The 25,724-nt window shown below is 40.2% G+C and overlaps 1 protein-coding gene across 1 annotated transcript in view; it reads left to right on the top strand.

Moving 5' to 3' along the window:
* The first annotated feature begins 12,493 nt into the window (after positions 1-12,493).
* Positions 12,494-25,724, top strand: part of rnf31 (ring finger protein 31) — a 32,827-nt gene continuing 19,596 nt past the window's right edge. The window contains exons 1-11 of the mRNA XM_078287859.1: positions 12,494-12,753; positions 15,800-15,998; positions 16,744-16,890; positions 17,988-18,143; positions 18,402-18,458; positions 20,246-20,456; positions 20,563-20,725; positions 21,304-21,437; positions 21,985-22,157; positions 23,197-23,430; positions 23,949-24,134. Coding sequence (XP_078143985.1) covers positions 15,801-15,998; positions 16,744-16,890; positions 17,988-18,143; positions 18,402-18,458; positions 20,246-20,456; positions 20,563-20,725; positions 21,304-21,437; positions 21,985-22,157; positions 23,197-23,430; positions 23,949-24,134 — 1,659 coding nt within the window. The 5' untranslated portion in view covers positions 12,494-12,753; position 15,800. The remainder of the gene's footprint in view (positions 12,754-15,799; positions 15,999-16,743; positions 16,891-17,987; positions 18,144-18,401; positions 18,459-20,245; positions 20,457-20,562; positions 20,726-21,303; positions 21,438-21,984; positions 22,158-23,196; positions 23,431-23,948; positions 24,135-25,724) is intronic.

Genomic DNA, 25,724 nt, shown 5'->3' with positions numbered 1-25,724 from the left:
CACTTTTATAAGAAAGGCCGGAGTAGACCGATTGTCTTGAGGGCTCAAGTCATTCAATGTATGTAACAACTACTACAGTGCACTGGCCACTATGGAGTAGTGGCACTGTTCTTTGTGGTGGTGTATTGGGGAGGAAACATCAAAGCTGGGGTTGCAGGCAGGGTTAATACATGGGTTATAAGGCTGGCTCTGTTATAGGGCTAAGCCTGGACAGTTTGAGGGTAGTAGCAGATGAGGACTGACAACAATTTATGGTGCAAAAATTCAGCTATGGAAGACCTTCAGCCGCCAAGCATTTATTCATGATCCGGATGTACAATGCTGTCTGCCTCAACGGCCTCAGCCAAGTAGGAGGGTGCTGAAGCTCAAGAGTGGACTATTCTCTGGACTACTCTGTACATCTGCCCTGCTTGGCACAATCTGATCTGTCCATGCAAATTACCTATGCATATTTCTGTACATATCTTTGTATGGGCTGGTATATATATACACATTTCTGGACACACCAAGTGAGTGGGTGAAAGTGTGCCGAAGGGAGTTAGGTTGCAGACTCTCAATCGGGAGACCCATTTTCAATTCCCGGCAGGGACACTTCCACAAAATGCAATGTCACGGGGCTGTTAGACTCTTAGTCTCGTTGTACATACAGTATGCTCCTCCATCTGTGCACCTGATAATGCGAATATTGCACTGTAGGTGTACAGATGGAACAATCTCCCCCGTCAGTCGACTCACCTTGTCACAGGGTAATCTCAGGATGCGATAGGGCAGCTCTTCCTCAGCCTCCACCCCTGGATTCCTCTTGCCATTCATCAGTTCTAGTGCACCAGCATGGTGAACCTTCTGAGCCTAGAGAGTGTTTTACATACAAGTCCCTCACAGAAGCCATACAAAAAAAGCAGCCTTGGTACAATGAGAATCTTAACTTACAATATTGGGCTGAGGATATACACTCTAAGAATAAGATGTTCATTAGAACATAAATTTTGCACTGCAATTCATCCTCTTACCTTTTTGTCATTTTATGCTTTAAATCATTTTATGCCCCCCCCCCCCCCCCAGAGGCTAACCTCTTGCCAGGCCGAAGGTTAAAAAAAAAAATCCCTCTTCATGAAAGATGTACGCAATAAAGTTTCAGTTGATTGCACTGGAGAGAAAGCTAACATTTGGCTGGTACTTTGTGTGTCCAGCAGTGAGGAGGGTACCCAATTTTTTATTTTATTTTGTCGTTATGCATACTTTTCTGCATATAGGGAAAACAGTTGATATTGTATTAATAATGCATCAGTGATATGACACATTATCTGATATATGCAGTATATGACTTTGAAAGACTAGCTGTCACACTGTAATCAGCTAATGGGGATCCTAATTAACATTCAGTAGGATCTGAACCTGATTCGGGTAGAGCTCCTGACGCAGGCATTCAGCAGCATCCAGCAGCTCATGCTCAGTTGAAGCCCTGCTCAGATCCAAGTTGGGGTTCTTGACCCAACAGTGGTGCCCCTCTGTTAAAGATGCATCGGGCTTTGGGTGTAGAGCCTCTGATTTCTCACAATCTTCTGTGTTTTTGCTCACCAGACAAGGGGCCTCAAGGCAACACTCTACATCCTCATCTTCCCCATTGACTGAGGAGCTGTCGAGGGGTAAAATGTCAATTCCCGAGACCAGGGACTGGGTGTCACACTGGGCTTTGTCACACAGGTGAGCCCCAGGCTTCAAGGCCCAGGAAGCCTCAACCAAATCACTCAGGATGGACTCGGCGTTGCTCACTTCTTGAGTGGTGGAATCGCTGGGCATCGGCTGCAGCAGTGTATGAGGATGAGGCTGATGAAGAATGTGGCCATTAAGGTGGGCCTCTGTCTGTCTGGTTATAGGACGCTGTCTCTGGGCAAGAGGCTTCAACACTGGAAGACAACAGAAAGCTGAATTAGTTCATGTTTCTCCAAAATATGAACAGTTTCTGTATAAAAATGGTAGTTCCATCAATGCATTTCACTGAATACATAATATTTATGATAATTTATGACAACAGAGGGCTCTCAGCACATCCCCTTTAATTTTGTCCTTTGCTCCTCACCTGTCTCATTCATCTTTCCAATGTCGGAGGAAGACCGTGTTCTGATTTCTGGGAGAAGAACCTTCATATCAGATGTGACTGGCTCCTTGTCTTCTTTCCCTGCGATCTCACTGGTTTTAAGCCCATCCTGACTGCCAATCTGCTTGGTGAGAGCATCGCTATGGTCTGTTTGGACCTCTGAGCTTGCGGTCTCCCTTGTAATGTGGCACTATTGGTGGAGAAAGACCAGACAGCATGTATGAAAAGCTGTTGTACCTTCTGATCAGTACAATGAATTTAAAATATCCAAGTGGGAATTTTTTTCTCCAACATCAATGCAAGGATGTCGTACAGATTTCTGGGATTGATTGAGAAGACGCTGGAAAAATTGGAACAAACTAGTCACAATGCTGTCTGCCATGAATGATGATAAAAAAAATAAAATAAATAAAAACCCATATATGATTACAGAAAACAATGTAGCCTAATGCATCACATCAGAATTTGGGTTTCATCAAGGTTATTATGTAGTATGGCCGTGCATACCCTACCCACCCCCCCACAAATACCTTGTATTTACAATTCTTGAATTAAACTTTGGAGATGCATATGGCTGCATATGGCAGATGCCCCGTCCGAACTTCAGAACACTTCTGAAACCCTCTCAGAACTAAGCATAAAACAGGCTTTACTCCCAGGCCTGACTGTCACATACCGTCAGCCCGAGCAATATGTAAATGCAAAAAGATGTTGTACACTAGTTTTGACAAAAACATTGACAGGTGTAGGGAGCACAACAAATTTGTATTAGGGTAATTATCATGTCTAGTTTTATACATACGTATTGGTGCCTTAAGTGGACATCATATGCAGAGGATAAGGAGAGATGAGGGTTGAACATCTGTCTGTAGTCCACAGGGTAAATTGGGGCTTGGGGCATCACATATCCTGGATACCCGGACATATATGGGTATGGAGCCACGTACTGACGCATATATGACAAAGCTGGGTTTGGAGACACAAGGAGGTACAAGAACTGAATGGTCAGGATAAGAATACAGCTACAAGCTCATCTTGGTCCCATTGTTAAGTCAGTCACAGAGCAAAGGATGCAGGACTCACTTTGAAGGTTTTCTACCCAAATGTGAAGGCACTTGAATATGTTCCACTAGAGCTTCACCATTGTTTTTCTGGATGGGTTCCATTGTCTTACATTTGTTCAGTTGCATGCTCTTACATCTTAAACCCCCCTTATCTTTCTAAAAAATCTAGCACACTAGCAACTGTCAAACCATAGAGATATAGCACTAGAGGGGACATGTCAGAGAATTCCCATTCTGGAATGGGACCATATGGCAGCCATCTTACCTGGGTACACTTTTCAGCTGACTGTCATTGGAATCGATGGTGAAAGTGGCTTATGCTGCCATTATAATGCTAATATTCTTTTATTGAGACATCACTACTACTTTTTATTTAGCTCACTGTATGCAATTGCATTTATATAGATGCCATCATGTAAACAACTAGGCTACTACAGTAGGCTAAAAACAAACATCTCTACACTTGAATCAACTTAAAATCCACAGTAGCCTATACAGATATGCAAATGAATGTCCTCTCTGTCTGCCACCACACACCACGATGTGTCTCCATCATTTAGGTGCATCTTGGCAGAAATAGCCTGCAATTAATAAAAAAAAAATCTGCGCATTTTCAGCAGCGGTGCCGCTACCAAGTACCATACAAATATTATAGAAAACACTATAGAAAGTTTTTTTTAGCATGGCGGGTCGCGACTTTACGGTGGCGACCTGTAGAATATAAACACTGGTTGGACATAATGCTGAATGATGTGTGCCGATTGTTCTCAGAAACAATGTGTTTGTATGGCAGCAGAGAGCTAGCCAACTAACATACAGCTGAAATGTAAAGATTACATCTAACAGCTAACTAGCTAACACATACCGTTACAAACTGTTTCAAATAGAACTCCAGTCCGTTGGCTACTATTTATGGGGGTAAATCAATGTCAAAATCATTGTAAATGCACAGACTATGAGTCACAAATATATATTACAATTTGTAAACACAAAACATGATCTACAAATAGATTCGAAATCCACAAACAAACTCTTCATGATCCACAAATATAAAACATGATCCACAAATAGATTCGAAATCCACAAACAAACACATCATGATCCACAAATACAATTCAGTGACTTGTACTTGAAAACCAGAATTTGAATGAATGCAAAATGATTTGTCTGCGCGTGTGGGTCGTATTCTATTTGTAGATTGTTTCGCTTTTGTTTTCAGAATTTTGACACTACTGTTCCGCTGTTTTTGGGTGTAACCAATCTACAAATGCACTCTTCACAATTTGCAAACAAACACAGTCTAACTTGTATTTTCAAACCACTGTTTCAAGACACGCGTACAAATTCTGTGCAATGCTCAGCGTTCAAGTGTCAAATCTGTGTTTGCGGATCACAGTGTATTTGTGGATCGCTTCGCATTTGTCTACAAATAGTTTTGACACTCGCGGAGAGCGTGAATACAATCCACAAATGTAGTCAGCCAATCAGGGGTATTGCTTGCTATGTGATGTCACGATGCCTCAATAAGCCTTTCAAAATAAGAGCATGAGCTGAAACGTGTCAGAACACCGTGGTAACGGAGAAACGGTGTGTTAATATTACCGCATACCTCATGACTGCAATGTCTGCGGTTTGAATCTGGCAGTGGACTTTTGTTGCATGTGGCCCCCCCCCCCCCCCCCTGTTTTGAATGTCTTTTCACCGGTGACCATAGTCATTTTTTAAACGTCTTTTCAATGGAAAAATGCTCACTGGGGAGGGTCATGCATTTCCCCCCAGTCACTCTGGGAGGCTCAAGGAAAAATATTTGTAGCTCCGGGGAGGGTCAAGATAAAAAAGTCACACACACACACACACACACACACCCCCCCCCCCCCCCCCCCCCCAGCCTAGACCCAACTAGCTAGGACATTTCCATATGAACAGAACGATCCCACGCCATGAAATAAAAACAATGAATCTGTAATGAATACAGAATATTAACACATCGTTTCCCCGTTACCATGGTGTTACCACGGTGTTCTGACACGTTTCAGCTCATGCTCTTATTTTGAAAGGCTTATTGAGGCGTCGTGACATCACATAGCAAGCAATACCCCTGATTGGCTGACTACATTTGTGGATAGTATTCACACTCTCCGCTGTAAAACAGTGTCAAAACTATTTGTAGACAAATGCGAAGCGATCCACAAATACACTGTGATCCGCACACACAGATTTGACACTTGAACGCTGAGCATTGCACAGAATTTGTACACGTATCTTGAAACAGTGGTTTGAAAATACAAGTTAGACTGTGTTTGTTTGCAAATTGTGAAGAGTGCATTTGTAGATTGGTTACACCCAAAAACAGCGGAACAGTAGTGTAAAAATTCTGAAAACAAAAGCGAAACAATCTACAAATAGAATACGACCCACACGCGCAGAGAAATCATTTTGCATTCATTCAAATTCTGGTTTTCAAGTACAAGTCACTGAATTGTATTTGTGGATCATGATGTGTTTGTGGATTTCAAATCTATTTGTAGATCGTGTTTACAAATTGTAATATATATTTGTGACTCATAGTCTGTGCATTTACAATGATTTTGACATTGATTTACCCCCATAACTATTAGCCAGAAATGTTAGGTTTTACGTTGTGTCAGTTAAATTTAACATATAAAACAGCCTCTATCTTCTACTCTACTGACGTGTGGAAGTTGATGCAGCTTCTCTGGTCTCTTTGGTCCTTTTAGTGCAGCAGTTAGGTCCAAATCAGGACAACAGTGGTTGCTTCTCATAGACAGCTGTTGTAGTTGCTGGTAAACTGGACCCAGGTAAGATGGCGGACGGTTATCCCACAGTCTATGACGTAATGTCCCCTCTAGTGTTATATATCTCTATGTGTCAAACAGTCTTATTTCAGTGACACATGAGAATACTGAATATACAGAATACTGCATATACATTTGAAGGAACAACACTGTTTGGAACTCAAGGAAATTAGCAATCACTGCCCCTTCAGCAAATTGGGATATTACCCAATTTCCCCCTTGCGGATTCTTAAACTTTTCAACTCATCCAATTTTGTAAAATTAATATTCCGACTTATTCTTACCAGATGCAGGGTGGCCATACGGATTCATGTTCATATTCCATTGGTACATGTAGAAAGGTTGGCTGGGTGACTGAACATAGAAAAATGGTCTGGTGTGGTTAACTTGGTGGTGATGGGGGTGCCCTGATCCCAGAGAGTGAGTAGGATTGTTCATGTCTGTAACATGGAATGCCAGAAACCAAAAATGATTACTCTCCTACATACATTATTTGTCCAACTGTACCAGGTAAGAAAGCAAGAGAGGTGATGCAGTAAGTCACCTACATCTGTCAATTACCTTGACTGTACACTGATCAACATTTCAAATTACTGGTCATATCTACACCAGGGAAGTACAGAGTGCAAAAAGTTTGTGAAAACACACATTCACTCAGATACCCAAGACTATTTGACCACTGCAATACTGACACAGCTGGGTCCTATCTCATGAACAGTTTAGTGGGTTAGCGAAGTGGGTTTAACCCTGGCTTTTTGGGTATCGCCATGGTAACAGGTCATGTTCAGATTCAAGCGTATAAAATACCCATCTCCTCATCAGTCAGCTCTCTGGAAAAATATTCAGGGCTGTTCGCAGAGCAACAGTGTTAAGATACTGACAAAACCCCTTTGTCTTCCATGAGGGATTATTGTATCAGTGGTATAATGTCAGACATGCAATAAATGTTGTAGGAGGCTCAATCAAGCTAGCCGATTGGACTACTTCCTTGTACCATTCTCCTTGGTGCCGAAAGTTAAAAAAGTGACAATAGATGGTAGGATGCTATCTGACCATCACCTAATTGGCCTTTACATCACTCTGACTGTTTTTTCACGTGGGAGAGGCTACTGGAAGCTAAATCAAAGCCTGCTAAATGACGAATCCTATATAAAAAAGACAAGTGACTTCATAACAGATTTCTTTTGGCATAACGAAGGAACAGCTGACCCACATATTGTATGGGATACATTTAAGTGTGCCTTTAGAGGACACTCAATACAACAATCCTCTATAAAACAAAAACAGTTTAGGGCAAAAGAGAAGCAACTTGTAGCGGAAATAGAGGAACTAACATCTAGGCTAGATCAAAGTGGAAACGGTGGTATAGAAACCCAAATTCTAATGGAGAAAAAACAAAATGAATGGGAAGAATTGACAAAGGAATGCTCAAGTATCATGTACTATAAAAGCAAAGCAAACTGGATGAAAAATGGCGAAAAGTGTACAAAGTTCTTCCTAAACTTGCAAAAATAATGCTTCGAAAAAGAATATACAGAAATTGATCACAGAGGATGGGACAGTTCATGTCTCACCTGAGGATATTCTGAAAGAGGAGGCAAAATATTTTAAACACGTTTGCACCTGAATCACCTCCAATGCCAGTTAAGGAAAATCTCAATAATGACTACTTTCCAGAAAATAATGTCAAATTAACAAATGAACAAAAAGAATTATGTGAGGGGCTCATTACAGAGGACGAACTACATGATGCAATTACATCCTTTCCATAAGGTAAAACTCCAGGCTTGGACAGGTTACCAGTGGAGGTTTATCAAATATTTTTCAATGTCCTAAAAAAGAGCCCTTGCTTGCGAGCTTCAATTACTCATATAAAAAGGGTGAATTATCAGCCACACAACAAGAGGGTCTAATCTCCTTATTATTGAAACAGTCAGGTGGCTCATATAAAGACCCAGTTCTCCTGAAACCCTGGAGGCCCCTTACTTTACAGTGTTGTGATGCAAAAATCCTGGCCAAATGTATAGCACTTAGAATAAAAAAAGTACTACCAGATATAATCCATCATGACCAGACTGGTTTCTTACCAGGCAGATACATTTGAGGCAACATCTGCCAGTTACTAGACACAATAGAACATTATGACACCTCACAGAAACCAGGGTTTGTCTTTATTGCGGATTTTGAAAAAGCCTTTGACAAAGTTCGACTAGATTTCATATATGAATGTTTGGAGCACTATAACTTTGGAGATTCACTTATAAATTGGATAAAAGTGATGTATAGTAACCCACGATGCAAAATAATAAATAACGGATACTTCTGAGAGTATAATACAATCACAAGGGGTTAAACAAGGCTGTCCTCTATCTCCATACCTTTTTTTTATTAGCCATTGAAATCCTTGCTACCAAAGTTAGAGTAAATAAAAACATCAAGGGACTGGAAGTAATGGGTCTGGAAACAAAAGTCTCTATGTATGCAGATGACTCTAATTTTCTTTTAAGTCCGGAACACAAAATCTTTGCAAACCCTCATCGAGGATTTAAATACTTTTGCAAAGCTCTCGGGACTAAAGGCCAATTATGATAAGTGTACTATACTATGTATTGGAACACTGAAGGATACAACCTTTACACTTCCTTGTAATCTATCAATAAAATGGGCAGATGGAGAAGTAGATATATTAGGAATTCATATCCCAAAGGAAAAAAAGGATCTGGCTAAGATAAATTTCAATAGAAAAATTGAGAAAATTGATAAAGTGTTGCTACCATGGAGAGGACAACACCTGACCATTTATGGAAAAATCATAATGATTAATTAATTGGTAATCACTCACCTCACTCATTTATGGCATTACTGACTCCAGAAGAATTGTTCTTCAAAACTTTTGACAAATATACTTATTTCACCTAAGAACTAAATCCTTAACAGCGGCGCCATACAAGATACAGGACAGCTGGGAACAGATGATAGATATTCCTATTCCTTGGCACAGGGTTTATAAACTGATATACAAAACAACTGTTGACTCATCACTCCGAAGTATTCAACTAAAACAATTGTACAAAATTACTGCCACAAAGAAAATGCTTAGCATATGGGGCATAGAAGATTCAGCTCGATGTCGATTCTCATGTAAGGAGACAGAACCTATTGACCATCTTTATTGGTACTGCCCCCTGGTGGCAGTTTTCTGGACACAGATAGAGAAATGGTTAGCAAATCATAATATATTTATTGATCTTTCACTACAAATCGTGCTACTGGGAGATTTAAAAGGTGCAGAATAACTCCATAAATAATATAATAATACTCCTATGAAAAAAAAAAATAATAATTTTTGTAGCATTTCCAGGCCATTTGCCTACTCTGACTATAAAAAATGGCTTCTAACAAATAGCAGGTAGCTTTAGTTGACGGTAGTTACCAATAATGGATGAAATTTATTGTTACTGCATATTAAGGGCACTGAATTGTGTCATATGATTCCCGAGTGTAATACAACAGATTGCACCTATATTCCCAACACCGCTGCCCTGGGGAACATAGAAATAAGAATAGAAAATCTTTTCATAGCCTCAATGTGATGACACAAAATTGCATCAGTGAAAAGTATGCCCACTATGCCTTAATGACAGGACAGTGATGGGACTATTTATTTATGGATTTACACAATCTGCAATTTTCCTCCAGCAACCCTCTAGCCTTGGCAGCAGCGTACCTTTTCGCTGTTACAATGTCCTTGTATTGCTCATTTTTATTCATTATCATAGTTTGTTCTTGAGAACACAAATTTGTTCCGTTTCTTTCCCATAGCCACTTTTACACCAACGTGTTGAAATTGTCGGCAGTATGTTTATATAATCCCACAATTATTCATTGTTTATTTTCAACTATTTTTATTGCTTCTTTTTACATTCTAGTTGTGTGCTTATACTCCATTTCCCCGCTGAATTCCTTTACTTTTGCCACTCCCAAGAGGGATAATATACATTTGTCTGTCTTTGACCCTGTGTATTCATGCCTAAACACCCTTCTGCCTGAAATTGGCTTTTCAATGACATTGGGGATGTTTTGGGGCGTCATTTGCTGTGGGCGTCTCATATGGGTGTGGCCAGTGGTAAGTGGGTTGTGGCTATGAAACAACAATTGAGGACAGCATGCAGGGAAATGAAGAACAGAAAAGCTAAACATTAAAAAACAGGGTGAACATCAGTGTTGCTTGTTTTATTGCAGATTGGTTGTTTTCAACCAACCGTTTTCAACGCCTGTTGTGGCTTTACAGATGCCGGTTACCTCAACCTAGATGCTGTTTCAAGTGTTGGGGGTGAGAACTTAACCAACTGAGGGGAGGAGGGCAGGATGAACAATACACTTAAAGTTGATTAACTTGAGTAAAAATCGATTTTTTTTTTGTAAACTTGCATCCCTAGCTCCAACATTATAGCTGGGTCAGGCTTGAGCAGGTCAAGACCCAGGTCAAGCCCTGGAGCACATGATACTGTTATGTGGTCAGTCTCGACGCAACAATGGATTTCATGAAATGTGAATACAGCAATTTGATGACAAATGCAACTAACTTGTTGGTTACTCAGAATAAATCAAATTAGATGCCTTGAAAAAAGTTGGATTGCTCAGAAGCAATTGGTGCATTAGTCAGACTCACCTGCCATTGCTTGGTTAGGGGCAGAGAGAGACACTGCACAAGGTTTTACACACCGCAGTACTGAGGAAGAAAATGAAAAAGGAGTGAACCTCTGTATGTAAAGCATATCAGTGATGTCTCATGTAGTGTTTTTAACCGTTGTATAGCACTTGCAACCATGCCTTGATTTCGCACAAGTGTGACAAACATGTCAACAAAACTTTTAAACATGCTTTAAACAAGCTTATCTGCAGGTCCAGCAACTCATTCAGATAAGCTCTCGGAATTAGCAAGGTTTTGCGTGACATTTTTAAAAATCAAAAGTCTAACTAGCACCCAAAAGATTGTAATGTGCTGCCTTATTGTGTAATCGTATTCAAATACACTGGACTCTTCAGGCTCTTGCAAGACTTGCTCTTGATCAGTCTTTTCTAAACATGACCTGGGTACTCTGGCTGGCTTCTACTTGCCACTGTGGCCGGCTGATAAAAAGAAAAACATTTCACTGGCTCCACCACATGTTAAGAAAATCACATTTTAAACTACAGCTTCTATGAGACAGAGAGCTCACTAGAAGACTAGACTATTAAAACATTTAGAGCCACTGCCTCAGAACTTACTGGTAAAAATGGTGCTGAAAAAGAAGTGGGATTGATGAGTGCGGTTGAATGAGGGCAACCCAACTCCAGCTGGCCCTCTCTTATCATCTAGGCCAAGGTAATGTAATCAGTTTATTGCCTTCAGCTGTCAGTCTGCCTTCCTCTGCTTTCACCTAGCAAAGAAGAGACTGACCTGGCTCAAAAGGTGTTTGAGCCCTCAGCACTGGCTGATTATCAAAACCAAGAACACCGAGTGGATACTTGTGTCCTTGTGGAGAATGGTCTTCCCAAGTTGTCTTGGGGAGAACGATCAAACAAAGAAGCTTCCTTGCAATTTTGTGCTTACTTACATGAGAAGATATAGGTTAGGAGATATTCATTTTGTTTTTGTTAGGCTGCTATTTTGTCTGGGAGGACTAAACATCATTTGAGCGTTATCCTGGGGAACCAGAGAAAATTTTTTCCCTCAACCAGAGTTGAGGGATTAGTTAGGAGTTTGACTGATTGTCATATTTTTCATCGCTGTTGGTTGTCCGCCTTGTTTTTTTTAAGCGAAAAAAAAAAAAAAAAAAAAAAATCAATACCGGCTACCTTATAGGCTACCTTCAAAGGATTATACAATTAAATAGAATAGACTCTACAGTCTAGTGTCCTGATTGCTTAAATAAATGTACATCTGCAGTCCATGTAGAGTTGCAATATAATGTTAATTTCCTATTTTGAACTGTTAAATATTTGAATTATTTTTCGCCCATTTCAATTTATGAGTAGTAGCCTACTTTCCATACAAAATGAAAAGTTTCAGTTTGCACATTGCAAACTCAAAATCTAACCAAAATAATATTGTCAATATAGGCATTTAAAAAAAATCCATACAGTTTACGGTTTATTATGTTTCTGGTGAACAACTTTAAAGCAAACTTCTCTTATTGACACAATAACTTTTATTAAAATTCCAAACAGCCTTCCAGTCAGCCCGGATTAACGCTCTGTAGTGCGGGAGTCCATTATATCACTACTGAACAGACCTTTCTCTTGGAGTGAGATATAAACCTACTGTATGATATCAACCCAAGGTAGATAAAATCTCATTGAGATAAACGCCACTAGATGTCGTCCGAGGCTGCTTTACGTCACTTTACGACACCTCTCCCATGTAGTTAGGATCAGAAACCGGTAGTGGTGTATAGTACAGTATTGTTGACAATTGTCTGCTCAGCTGATCCCTTCTGCCAGCTCTGTCTGCTTTCTGCCTGTACACGGACACTGTGCAGTAGTGTTGTGTTGTCAATGTAAGGTATACGTTGCTGTAGGATTGACGTTACTGTAGAATACAGCTATGTTACGTTACTACAGAATATACGTTACTGTAGGGCATTGGTAGCTGTAGGATAGACGCTACGGCAGCTGTGTATTTCCAGAAAACGTTGGTATGAATTCAAATCAACGGCTCGAGGTGCTGAAGGATGAACGTCACAGAAGGAACTAACTCGTGATTTGACTGCTGTGTTCCTGCAAACAAGAGGTAGGCTACATCTACTGACACTACTGTCATCTACTGACATCTACTTATACCGATATCTACTGACACTGACACATGTAGACACCATTGGCATCTACTGACACTGCTGACACTATCATCTATTGAGAACACTGATATGACCACTACGTCTCTACGAACCAGTAATTTTTTTTAAAAGAATTTTAAGGGGATTTTGCATGAATTAAGGGGTAAATGTAAGGTCATTTACCACTTAATTCATACAAAACCCCCTTAAAATGAATTAAGGGAGTTATAATGGAGAAGACCCCATCAAAGCCCCCTTAAACACCCCTTAATATTTGACTCCTTACTTTCTAATTTAATGTAAAATTCAGGGAGACAGGAACTTTCCATTAATAACTCATGAATAACCCTGTAAACCATGCACAAAAGGCATGAAAAATTCCTTAATTTCTAGAGTCTATGTGAATCAACCATGATACTAGCCATACTTTATTAAAGCAGTTATTTTTAATGGATAATTAATGTTTATGTAATGGAGAAATTAAGGACATTTCAGGGATAAAATTAAGGGGTTTGGTTTCATAGTGTCAATGGCATCTGCTTACACCTCTGACACAGCTGATATCATCTACTGATATATTGAATTTAGCAGTGAATCCCTGAACTACATGATGGTTTTGATTTAGATTATTAATGAAAGAGGCTTTGCAGTTGTGCCACAAATCTATCAACCAGGTGTTGCTCCATCATGGAACTCCATTGGAGAATTGGCTGTGCGTAAATAATGTCAAGACACAACCAAGTTAGAAAAAGAGAGATGCCTGAAAAATATGGCTGTAGGTTCATTCAGTAAATTATCAATATCAAAATCCTAGGACAATAAGAAAATCGATTTTTTTAAAAGGCTCAAACAGAGACAGAACCTTAAAACTCTACAAGGTCAATCTTGGTTTGGTTCTATAAGGTTCTATCTGACTGTTTACAATGAGGTAAGCCCAGTTTCAAAGGGGAGCTGGATGAATATGATTTAATGATTAAATTTAAGCATCATGTCAGTTTTGACGCATGTTTAGACTAGATTGCATCAAATTAGGCTAAATACAAAAAAAATTTAAATACATTTTGTTGTGGTATTTTATATATGAAATATATTTACACTCCTTTAAACCCTAACCCTTAAGTTACATAATGAGCCCCGCAGTAATCTATAATGTCAGTTTCCAAACAAGACATCTGACGGATTTCACTTAAAACACTAATTTCATCATGACACACAACTTTTTGAATATTAAAATATCAAAATAATTAATGTCTAGGCTATATCAATTCAGTGATACTCCTCTATTCATCTGTTTCACTCCTCTCTGCTGTTCTCCTCAGTTCATGTTTCACTCCTCTCTGCTGTTCTCTGTTCACCTGTTTCACTCCTTTTCTGTTTTCCTCTGTTCATGTCACTCCTTTTCTCTGTTCTCCTCTGATCATCTCTCACCCCTTCTTTCTGCTGTTCTCTGTTAATCTGTTTCACTCCTCTGTTTTCCTCTGTTTATGTTTCACCCCTTCTCTCTGCTGTTCTCTGTTCATCTGTCTCACTCCTCTCTGCTGTTCTCTGTTCATCTGTGTCCCTCCTCTCTCTGCTGTTCTCTTCTGTCTATCTGTTTCACTCCTCTCTACTGTTCTCCTCAGTTCATGTTTCACCTCTTCTCTCTGCTGTTCTCTGTTCATCTGTCTCACTCCTCTCTGCTGTTCTCTGTTCATCTGTGTCCCTCCTCTCTCTGCTGTTCTCTTCTGTCTATCTGTTTCACTCCTCTCTACTGTTCTCCTCAGTTCATGTTTCACTCCTTTTCTCTACTGTTCCCCTATGACCCTAACCCTAACCCTGCTGTTCTGTGTTTCTGCTAATTTCAACCTGTCATTAAATAACACTAATTCTAGGGTTGCAAGGTTTTAGGAATTTGTATGCAAGTTTGGGAATTCTGAGGTAAATTTGGGAATCTGTGGAAACGTTGGGAATATACACGGTTGATTTAATCTCATCCCTAATTTAATTGAGTCCCTTCCACCAGGTTGATGTCACAGGCTGAGATTCTCTCTACATAGAACAGCCTATGTGCCTTTCCAGCACACCTTGGCTCAGCTGCATGAATTGGTTCTAGATGCAAAAGCCAAGGCATTTCTGACTGAAATCCATAGCTGCCTTCTGCTCTGCTGTAGATATGATGGAAATGCAGCACTGATCTTATCCTGTAAATCAGTGTAAAGTGTCAAGACATCAGACAAGAGTTTGTTTGACACCTACCCTGGTATCAAGTTACAGTTTAGTCATTTTTAGAGAAGCACATTTGATTTAACACACAAGGTGTTTTTTTGCATCTATTTGGAAATTTCCCAAATTCCCTTAAATTCCCAAGGAACGTTTCTGAAAATGAATGGGAATATGACCTCTAGGGCCGGGCGATATTGACAAAATCAACTATATTTTAGACCGAATACCTCGATATCGATAATGTGACGATATTTTGGGGATGAGTATTGGTGCTTTCATAAGATATTTACACACAAGAAAATGTTGAAAATTAGTAATGATCTTTAATAATCAGTAATATGTAATCAGTAAGAAGTAATGTGGATATGGTGAGCAGGTAAAGCCAATCATTGTTCATTTTACTCAGCCAGCTAATAAGTTCAGAAAATTGTAGCACTTTACTGTAACACAGCCTATAAGACCAGGAAGAAGTAACATTTAAGTTTTTTCACAATATTACGATAACCAAAATCCCAGACTATATCTAGTCTCATATCAAGATATCGATATGATACGATATATCGCCCAGCCCTAATGACCTCCTTTTACAACCCAAATACAACCCAAAGCTACACATTATGGTTAAGCCCGTCTTTGGAGCTACTCAGTGTTTCTGATAGGAATATTCATTCAACATCCAAAATGGCTAACTCACTGTGTCAGAGTTGAGGTACATTAATTAGGACTATAGGAAACAATCTTATTTATCTTTTTAAATATGATACAGTGACTGTGTGTGTGTATGTGTGTGTGTGTGTGTAGGATGGCGTCTTTATCAGAGCAGCTGCAGGAGGTTCGGAGTCAGGCTGAAGTGTGTCTCTACTCTGGCGGGACGGTGGTGGAGGTGCGGGCCGGGGTGATGGCCATGGCTAACCTCCCCTTGCCGCCCTGCTCCAAATACCGCCACATCTCTGCCGAGAACATGATCATAGAAAACAGCTTCGGCAGCAACAGGAAAGAGGTGAGAGAGAATAATTCCACCCCCCCATCCCCCACCCTCAAGGCCATGGCACCATGTGTTGCTTAGATCACAATGGTAAGCTTTTAAATGTATAAACCTATAATCTACTAGTGGTAGGATAGTAAAAAAACAAAAATAATCATACTTGAAGTGAAAAATGTGTCTCTTTAATTCAAGTGGGTTCCCTTTTCCACAATCAGCCTGTTTTTCTGGAAATACAATTGGCTATTTGTCTTCTAGCTAACATTAGCAGACAATGAGCTATTTCACTGAAGTGGAGGCCTTTCTAGTGGATGAAAGAGCATCTTAAAATATCTTCAGTGTCTAAATTCACTACTTCACTACTGTTAAATCCAGCCTTTTAAGTTTGAAACTCAGTTTTATTTGTCTAAAAAATGTTAATGATGATGATGAATGTTGAAATATTTTTTCGTTGAGAAATCAGCCCTGTCACACAGACCTAGTGTATATTCTGATGGGACTACCTTTTTTCATTTCAGTGGTGAAATTGGACTTGTGTTTCATTCTAACTGGCATTAAAAAAAATCTTAGATTTAATTTGATGAAACTTTCAGACAACCTGTTTTAACTTGCAGCCAGTCTAGACTCAGTTCTTGGTCCATGTGTCTTCATTCAGCAGGGCTGCGTCTGTTTGCTGACAATTTACTAATTTGCTATTCTCTCTTGCCATCTTCTCCTTCCCCTCTTCCTGTCCTCCTCCTTCTCTCCGCCTCTTCTCCTCCAGACCCTCGCATCTCTCCAGCGTTTGTCTACAGCGTTGAACATCCTAGAGAAGTATGGCTGTAACTTGACCAACCCCAACAGGCCAAAGTACTGGAGGACAGTCAAACACAACAACCCAGTATTCAGGGCAACTGTTGATGCTATTCAGGTACCATAATAATATAATAGTAAACTTTATTTATCTAAAAACAAAGTCCCTCCATAAAACAGAAGACATGGCTTGTAAAAATAAATGAAAAGGGATCAAAGGGAATAAAAAGGATAGGAACAAATGAGGACAGAATAAATAAGAATAAATCACCTTTAGTCTTTAGTCTAGACTGAAGACAATCAAAAACAATCACCTTCAGTCTTGAGTCCAGATTGAGGACAGCCAGAATCAATTACATTTAGTCTTGAGTCTAGACTGAAGACAGTCAAAATCAGTCACCTACAGTATTGAGGACAGTAAGAATAAATCACCTTTAGTCTTGAGCTAGACTGAGGACCATCAGAATCCATCACCTTTAGTCTTGAGTCTAGACTGAGGATAGTCAGAATCCATCATCTTTAGTCTTGAGTCCAAATTGAGGACAGTAAGAATAAATCACCCTTAGTCTTGAGCTAGACTGAGGACCATCAGAATCCATGCCACCCAGAATCAGTCACCTTGAGTTCAAAACCTAGCCTAGTCAAGTAAGAGTCTTTCCTCTTTCATTTGCTACCAAAGATAACATGTAAAAATGTTCAACTCATTTTGTCGCATGTTTTATGTTACTCATAAGATTCAGCAGGAGAAAAAAAATGTAAACAAGAAAATAGAATATAAACAGGAATAGAGCAAAAGGGGGATTATATGAATATTTGCAACCGACAATTCCAAACATGTTAAGTAGATTGTATGAGTGGGAAGTATTAGGCAAAGCTGTGGTTTAAAGCATTATCAGGGTGTGCAAAATAACAGCTATTGAGGCAAAGAAGAAATTAGTGCAGAATATTCATAATGTGAAAAATATACCAAAATATGAAAATAATATACATGTAAAATACATGTAAACATTATATGATAAAATATCAACATGTATGCAGTATCAGAACATATACTCATTCACTTTCCCACCCATGTTTTCTCAGCCAGTCCAGGGATTCAAACCAGCAACTTTCCAGTCACACGCCTGCTTCTAATAGAGAGAACAGTTTTCCTGCCTGCTTCCTGCTCACATCCAGACTTCCTCTTGTCTTCCTCTTCCTTCTTTCCGCTCCCAGGGAGGAAGGGCAGTTCTCTGTCTCTATGGCTACTCCAATCAGCAGCCAGATGGCCTCAGCTTCCCTGATGATGTCGTGGAGCCTAATGTGGGCCAGGTTGCCACGATAACACTGGAGGTGATGAGCCTGAGGATGGAGCTAGATATGCTCATCAAGGTGTGTGCGTGTGTAAATAATGTCTAAATAACAACCAGGCAAGAAAAACAGAGATACCTGAAAAAGAATGAATTGCTCAGGTATATATGGATTTTGCATCAAAAGACAGCTTCCCCACATCTTCTGTGAGAGAATTATTCCTACGTTTTTTTTCCCTATGTATACCATTTATATTTTGGGTGCTGTTATCCTGTTTGACTTGACAGTCAACATTACAATAAGCATTAATATTAACTTGTAGTTTGCTTTTTGTTCCAGGAGGCTCATCCCCACCCTGAGTTCTATGAGAGGATCATTCCTACACTGAGACACAAGGTAGGAATCTGTCATGCTACCATGATATCTTTCATCTCTTCAGTTCAACCTTTATTTTAAGGAATACGGAGACATTTTTGCTCTGTGACAAAGGATTGGCTGCTGATTGTATTAACAGAAGTGGCAATATTAAGTGTGCTATAGTGGTGGGTGGTTGTATATCAGTATATACCCACACACTGGTAGAAATGTGTGTACCGGAAGAGAATCATCACCCTGTCATCACAGTTTGGGAAAAGACAGAATTTGAAATATTTATGGGTTTTTCCTCTCCATTGACTTCCATAGTAAAAAAAAATGGATTGGAAAACCCCACTGAAACTTTTTAATTATAGTCACTGGAAAGGGATGATTTATATTTTCTCTGAAACTTCAGGAACTGGACATAAATGAACCATATATCCCAAACTGGGTTGTAGTATTCTGGTGGACAGTCCATCCTACACCCTAAATACCAAGGCAAATTCCTTGTATTGTGAACTTTACTTGGCAATAAACCTGATTCTGATTCTGATTCTGAAAATCCCATTGAGTCCCATTAAGGGAGCTGGTCTCAGCTTTGTTAGCTAGGAAGACAAATTACAAAAAAGTTTAAAAGGAAAACATACAATCTAAAACCACTAAATACAATCTAAACATGACATCTGAGTAACATGATAAGAAATGTTGAACAAATTTTTGCTAGTGTGGCAATTGAGCCCAAATGAAGCAAAGGGGGTGAATACTTATGCAAAATACATTTCTCTGTTATTTTAATTTTACGCTTTAACATACATTTCTACACATTTGCTTTCACTTTGATGGAACAGATTGCTTTGCATAGAACTCAGACAAAAAATCCCGAATAAATGTATTTTGAAATAACTTCATAGCACAACAAAATGTGTTTGTAACAGTGTGTGTAAAAAGTAACTGTACACTTTTTATCGGAGATGTGTCAAACTGCCCAACACTCAGAAAGTTAACATTAGTGCAGTGTAAAGACTGGCAGGTGACTTTTCAGACACCACTGGTTTGATTTTGAGGAAGCCTTGAGGGATGATGCATCTTGCTACCGATTGGCCCAAGTGGTACCTGCATGATTTGTGTGGAACGATACGTTTTTAAACAAGTCAGTCAAAAGTGAAAGTCTTGATGATGACTTTCAAGTTAAGTCTTATGACCATTTTTATTTCTTCAGTGCTACCCTGGTTCAAGATGCCAATTTGAGTCCCTTTCTCTCCTAAGAACACTGATTTCTTTACGGCAACCATCCAGAGAAATCGATGAAGGTTTAGGGATGGTTATACCATAGAGATAAAACTGTTTAATCTCTATGGGTTATACACATACACACACACATCCACACAGTTGGGTGCCTTGCTAAAGGGCACTTGATAATAGCTGTTGATGGAGTAGGGCGTATGTCTTGTTTATTCCTCCATCCACTTTTTCCCAGCTGGTACAGGGATTCAAACTAGCAGCCTTATAGTCACAAGCTTACTACTCTGTTAGTTGACTTTGTTGAGATTGTTATACCATATTCTGTCACTGTCGGTTGCCTCCGAAAGTATTCTTTTGAATATAATTTTGATAAAGAACCTGAATCTGACATGTGAATGTCTTAATTGATTTGTGAATGTTTTAATTGATGTTTGGCAAATGTTTTAATAGATGATTGCAAATGTTGTTGGCATTTTTCTCTTGTTTGTGTTTCTCTCCTTGTATGTAAATTTGTCTTATGATGCCTTGTTATGCCAACACTCCAAGTCAGGCCTTATCCACTTTTCTCTCCTTCTCGCTTTTAGGATGTCGGTCTCAACACCGACGCTGTGGTCTATCCCTCCTCATCTTCCTCCTCCTCCTCCTCTTCAGGCCATAGGGAGGGCCAGGCGAAGTCTCTAGCCTTCCCCCTCCACCAGCACTCTTCCAGAGAGAGCAGCCAAGGCCGCTCCCTGTCCTCAGCCCCTCGGTCCTTCCAGGCCTTCTCCACCTCTTCCTCCTCAACCAAACACCCAGGTGAGAGACAATCCATGCTTTGACTGTTTTGGTTACTTAGTTAGTCAGTGTATTAGTACAGTGTGTTGGTACAGTTTGGTACACTGTATTTTTATATCTGTTCCAGAGAGCTGCACTATCTGTGGAATATTCCATGTCTCCACCCACTGCCCCACCTGTGTCCAGTGGTTGTGCTTGGAATGTGACAGACTGTACCACTCCTACCTGGAGAGAGCCAGTCACCATCGAACCGCCGTGACATCATCATCCAAAAGCAGGAAGAGTCACAGGTCTGGATAAACGATGTTCTGACATTTGAAAATGGGGATACTCTGATACTACTGGTCCACAACCAGTATTGATTCTCATTACTAAAGCTAAATGTCAACCAATATTAGGTTCCAGTCTATTATTTACTGAACAATACTTTGACCATTGAGATATTATATATTGCATTATACACACATAGAGATCTAACATCTGACATATGTAGAAGCCTATAACGTAAAAACTGCTAATAATGTAGTAAAATTCATACAATCATAATAAAACAGAAACATTTAGTTAATTGAATATTGCTTTTACACACAAGACTGTTTGACTGCTTACTTGATGTGGAGAAGACTTTTAAAGAGATTTCAAAGTGTTAACATTATTGGTTTGTTATTTGATTGCTCAGCCAAAAATCGGTTACTGAGTCAGCAATGTAATAACCAGTCAATAACTTAATAAGGTATTGGTATTGGTACAGTGTGCTATTATGTAATTGTTTCAGGACTAAAACAAAAAGTAGCTGAACAATTTAAAGTTTGAATCACACTATTTGACATAACAGTGTAACCCCCCCCTCCCCTCCACTCTGTGTTAGTTCGTCCTCCTGGCGTTGCCTTCACTGCACTAAAGTCAACTCTATCCAGGATGTGCTGTGTGAAGTGTGTGAGCGTCCCCGCTTGGCATCAGCCAGCTCTACAGCAGACGAATCTCAGCCTGCCACCATCACTGGTCTGTATAATCCAAGTGTGTGTGTGTGTGTGTGTGTGTGTGTGTGTGTGTGCACGCACTGTTTCCTCTTGTATTTTTGGTGGCAGTGTAGTAGTAATTTCAGTGCTTTGTTCCCAGTCCTATTCCCAGTACCAGTTGTAGTATCTGTGGTGTTTTAAAAATAACTGTTATTTGGTCACATACAGTATATCAGGACATATGGATCAACTGATAAATCCCCCTTGTGCAATAATCCTAGATGATGAATTTTCCTTGTTTGTACATTTTCTAACCATAGGACTGGGTTCTATTTACTTTCAGTTTTTCTGGAAATCCACAATTTTATTCTCAGTAACAGTGTTGTCATATCCAACTTATAGTCCATTTGAAATGTACATAAATCATTCAGATTTGTGCAAAAGTACTTTTACGCAAATCTGAACAATTTGGCCTAATTGGCCTTAACTGTTAATACAGCATGAGTTTTCTGTGTTTTGTTTTGAGAAATGTGAATTGACACTCCTGGTGTGTGCATTTGTGTGTGTGCGTGTGTGTGTGTGTGTTTCAGAGTGGCAGTGTAAGAGCTGTACTGTGGTGAATGCAGCCAGCAGTATTCTTTGTGAGGTGTGTGAACGGCCTCGTTTGGCCACCCGACCTCCTGTGACCCCCACACACCCTCCCATCACCCCGCCCAGACCACCAGCACCTGTGCTGGGAATGCCCGGTGACCCCGACAGCCAGGTCAGTTAAGTGTGTGTGTGTGTGTGTGTGCATTTGTGTGCATGTCACAGCTGCAAACGTGTTGCCTTTTAGCAAAATTCTCTGTTCTGAATCTAAAATAGGTCATTCTTGAGATGTGTCAGGAAGGGAGAGCCGAAGTGAATGGGATGCAGTCAGATCAAAGTGTAACCAGTGCTTGATTTAGCGGTCACTGATTGGACCTCTCTTACCAAGTTCACCGTGTCTGTGTTCCATCTCTGTGATTGGTTAAGCCACACCACGCCGTAGATGAACTGTCCTCTTAACTTTTTCCCCTGCTGCCATTATTTTCTGTCGTCGTCTCGGCATTGATCGATTTTGGACTTGTTATTGTCTGCCGTTATACTCAAAATTGTAAGGTTTTGAGTTTGAGGTTTTTAGTGATAGGCCCAAACGCAAAATCAGTCAAGTCAATTTTTGTGACCCTTTGGGCTAGAAATGCAATTTAAAAGTTATGGCCAGGGAGATATGATGCATTACAAGAAATGGCGGTCAGTTTTGATTTTGATTCCTGGGGCAGTGGTCCTTTGCCTTGCTTAGAATTCTATCTATTATCATTTTGGTGCTGTATGAATTTAAAGTGATGTTGAACTTTGGTAGTACCTTGGGTTGTGTAGCTTCCTGGCCATGATATAACCCCAAAATAGGCGATTCTCTGCTTTCTGTTTCTCCGGTAGAGATGATTGGAGAATTGTTGGCAAAACATTGAAAATCACACTTCTAGCACATAAACAAATGCCAACAAAGCAGATTCTGACAATATATAAAAACTAGTCATTCTGCTGAAATTCGCCATACAATGGCGGTGAATAGAGAGAGAAAACGCAATTCTCCAATCGTCTCTATTGTTTGTTCGTATCGTTTTATTGTTATTGTTGTCAATTATTAATTGTTAATTATGATATGGTAAACCCCTTGTAGACAACAAACCAGAAAAAGCATTTACAGATACTGTTGGTGACTTTCTCTCTCTCTCTCTCTCTCTCTCTCTCTGTCTCTCTCTCTCTGTCTCTCTCCGCAGTGGGTATGTCAGTTCTGCACCTATCTAAACTACTCTCCAGCTACAGTGTGTGAGATGTGTGACCTGGCTCGCCCGGAGCCCGCACCTCTGCCCGCCAAGCTCCGCCCCCCCTCCCCCGTCAGACGGGTTCCGGCCCTGCCAATCAAACCCAAAGACCCTCCTCCAGAGGATCCTGAATCGCGGAGACAGAGGCTGATGAAGGAGGAGGGACTGAAGTTGATTCAGCTGATTAGGGCAAGTCACCTTCATCACCTTTCAACATCCTCTGGTTTAGACTGCATGTGTTCAGTATCTAAACAGTGAAGTGCACTGGTGGATCTATGTATTCATTAGCATTATTTTTGTCAATTTACATATATAATACTATATGAAAAAATAATATATGAAATACTACATGGGTTGTATTATACATATATATATATATCAGTAAAATCAGTCCACAACTGCAGTCATTTACAAGACACAGTTTTATGCAAATCCCCCATAGGGCCCCATTCTATCTGGTCTCTCTGCAAGAGAGAATACTACCATATTTGACCACTAGGGGCCAAAGGTGAATCTTTTTCAGTCAAATGTCTGCGCAACCCAGAAAAAGTCTGTTGCATTAGCACTGTCAATAGTAATTGACTTCAGTTCATATAATTTTGAACATTCTGACACCTGTAAATCATACAGTATTCATCTCAATATCTCCTTTAGTTGATTTTATATGTATATTATTGTGTATATATTTGTCCCTTTCTGTCTTTCAGGATGGGGAAACGAAAGGAGTTAGCCCGGAGGAGGTGTACACAGGCATGCGGGTAGCCGGGGACACCAGTATCCTGCCCTGTGAATGGCTGAAAGTAGAGCTGCCTCTCCTGTTAGACCAGATCTGTATGCTGGTGGCATCTTCCTCACTTCATTCTGTAATTGACAAGACCACAATAGAGCACACGGTCAGTACCATAAGCTTCATTCATGCTTGTATGCAGGCCCATTGCCTTTTTTCAGTACCCCTCACAGTGTTTTTCATCAATCAGTTCTATTTATTTAATCAATATTTTCTTTTTGCAACCACCTACCAACCATTCCATTCTGATATTGTGTATGATACTTCACTGCTACCCCCTGCAGGTCATACAAAGTATATTTTTAAATAAAGACATTCCTACAGATTTTCAATTTTAGCTGTTTTTGCTTCATCACTTCTCACATTTGGGGAAATCTTTTCTTCATTTGTCCTTCAGCGTGAGCTAGTTTAGCCCCTTGCCCATAAAATTCAAAATGTTACCGTATTCCTTTAAGCATTACCTGAACTGATGTCTTCCCTTTGACTTCGCCTCCTCTGTTTCAACTGTTGTACTGACCCTACGTCAGCTCCATGGCATGTTGACTAAGGGTGCGATCAGACCTACAGTTGGTTTTCTTTGGTCCAAACCATAGACTGTAAAAATAGATGGATGTAGTGAGTGTGACGTCACCCATAGGTTTCTGAAGTTTTGAAGCCTGGAGATTGGGTTTATGATTGCTGCCATGTTGACATTTTTTTGGAGCCAGAGCAGCCAGAGCGAAGCCAGGTGTCGTCCACAGAGCTGAATTCATTCATACACTGGAATTTTTGTGGCCCTCTCCAGCTGTGGGCCCCTAGAAGCGTCACCACCTTTCACCCCACTGGCGACGGTGCTGCAGAGACGTGAGGTGATGTGGAGGGGAGGAAAGAGGGAGGCGTGCCTGCGTGCTCAGCTGGCCGCCTGCCACACAGGAGTGGCAATTATGTTGAAAATGTTTTTGACGGGCCACCATGGTAGAATATAGATATAGAGGACAGAGAGACCATAGGGGAAAATGGATGGTCAAATCACATTATATCACTGTATATGGGTATATGATTTATTTTTTATTTTTTGCGACTGAGGGTGCCAGAATCACAAGCCATTCCGGATTGTTCCGGCCCAGTTTAACCACCACCCCACTCCTCCACTTGAGCACCTAGAAAACGCTTTTGTTGCCCCTTTAATCTGAGTCTAAATATGTATGTTGAGGCTGGAAAATGTACATTTACATTTGTAATTTTTGTAATGCAGACCTACATTTTGAGTTATAGGGTTAGGAGTGATAGGCTAAAAAAATCATGTTTTTGATCTACAAATCAAACTTTGCAACACCATAACTGAACATGTATCTTTACACTGGATGCCAAGGCGGATGTGCCGGCGAAGTGGCATTTTTGTCATGGCTTTACCAGGCGATGTGCGCATGAGCAGATCCTATTCAAAAGCTGACCAACCCTTTTTGCGGATGCTATGTTGACTTATGATATATTAATACAATTAGATACAACATATTTCAGTCTAATTACATACACATATGACTGTGGTGTGAATGACTGTTAGCCAACATAGAACTGTCAGTGTGTGCCATGATGCACGGAGTGAGAATTGTGGAGGCGGCTGCATCCTCTATAGATGTCAGGAACTGGCTGGTGGATGGGCCCCCTCTTGTAGCCAAACTGTGTCTGTGGTTCACCGCCAACTTCTGTTTGGCTC

This window comes from Centroberyx gerrardi, chromosome 13 (genome assembly GCF_048128805.1).
Source record: "Centroberyx gerrardi isolate f3 chromosome 13, fCenGer3.hap1.cur.20231027, whole genome shotgun sequence".
Lineage (NCBI taxonomy): Eukaryota > Metazoa > Chordata > Actinopteri > Beryciformes > Berycidae > Centroberyx > Centroberyx gerrardi.
This window is presented reverse-complemented; position numbering and strand designations above follow the sequence as displayed.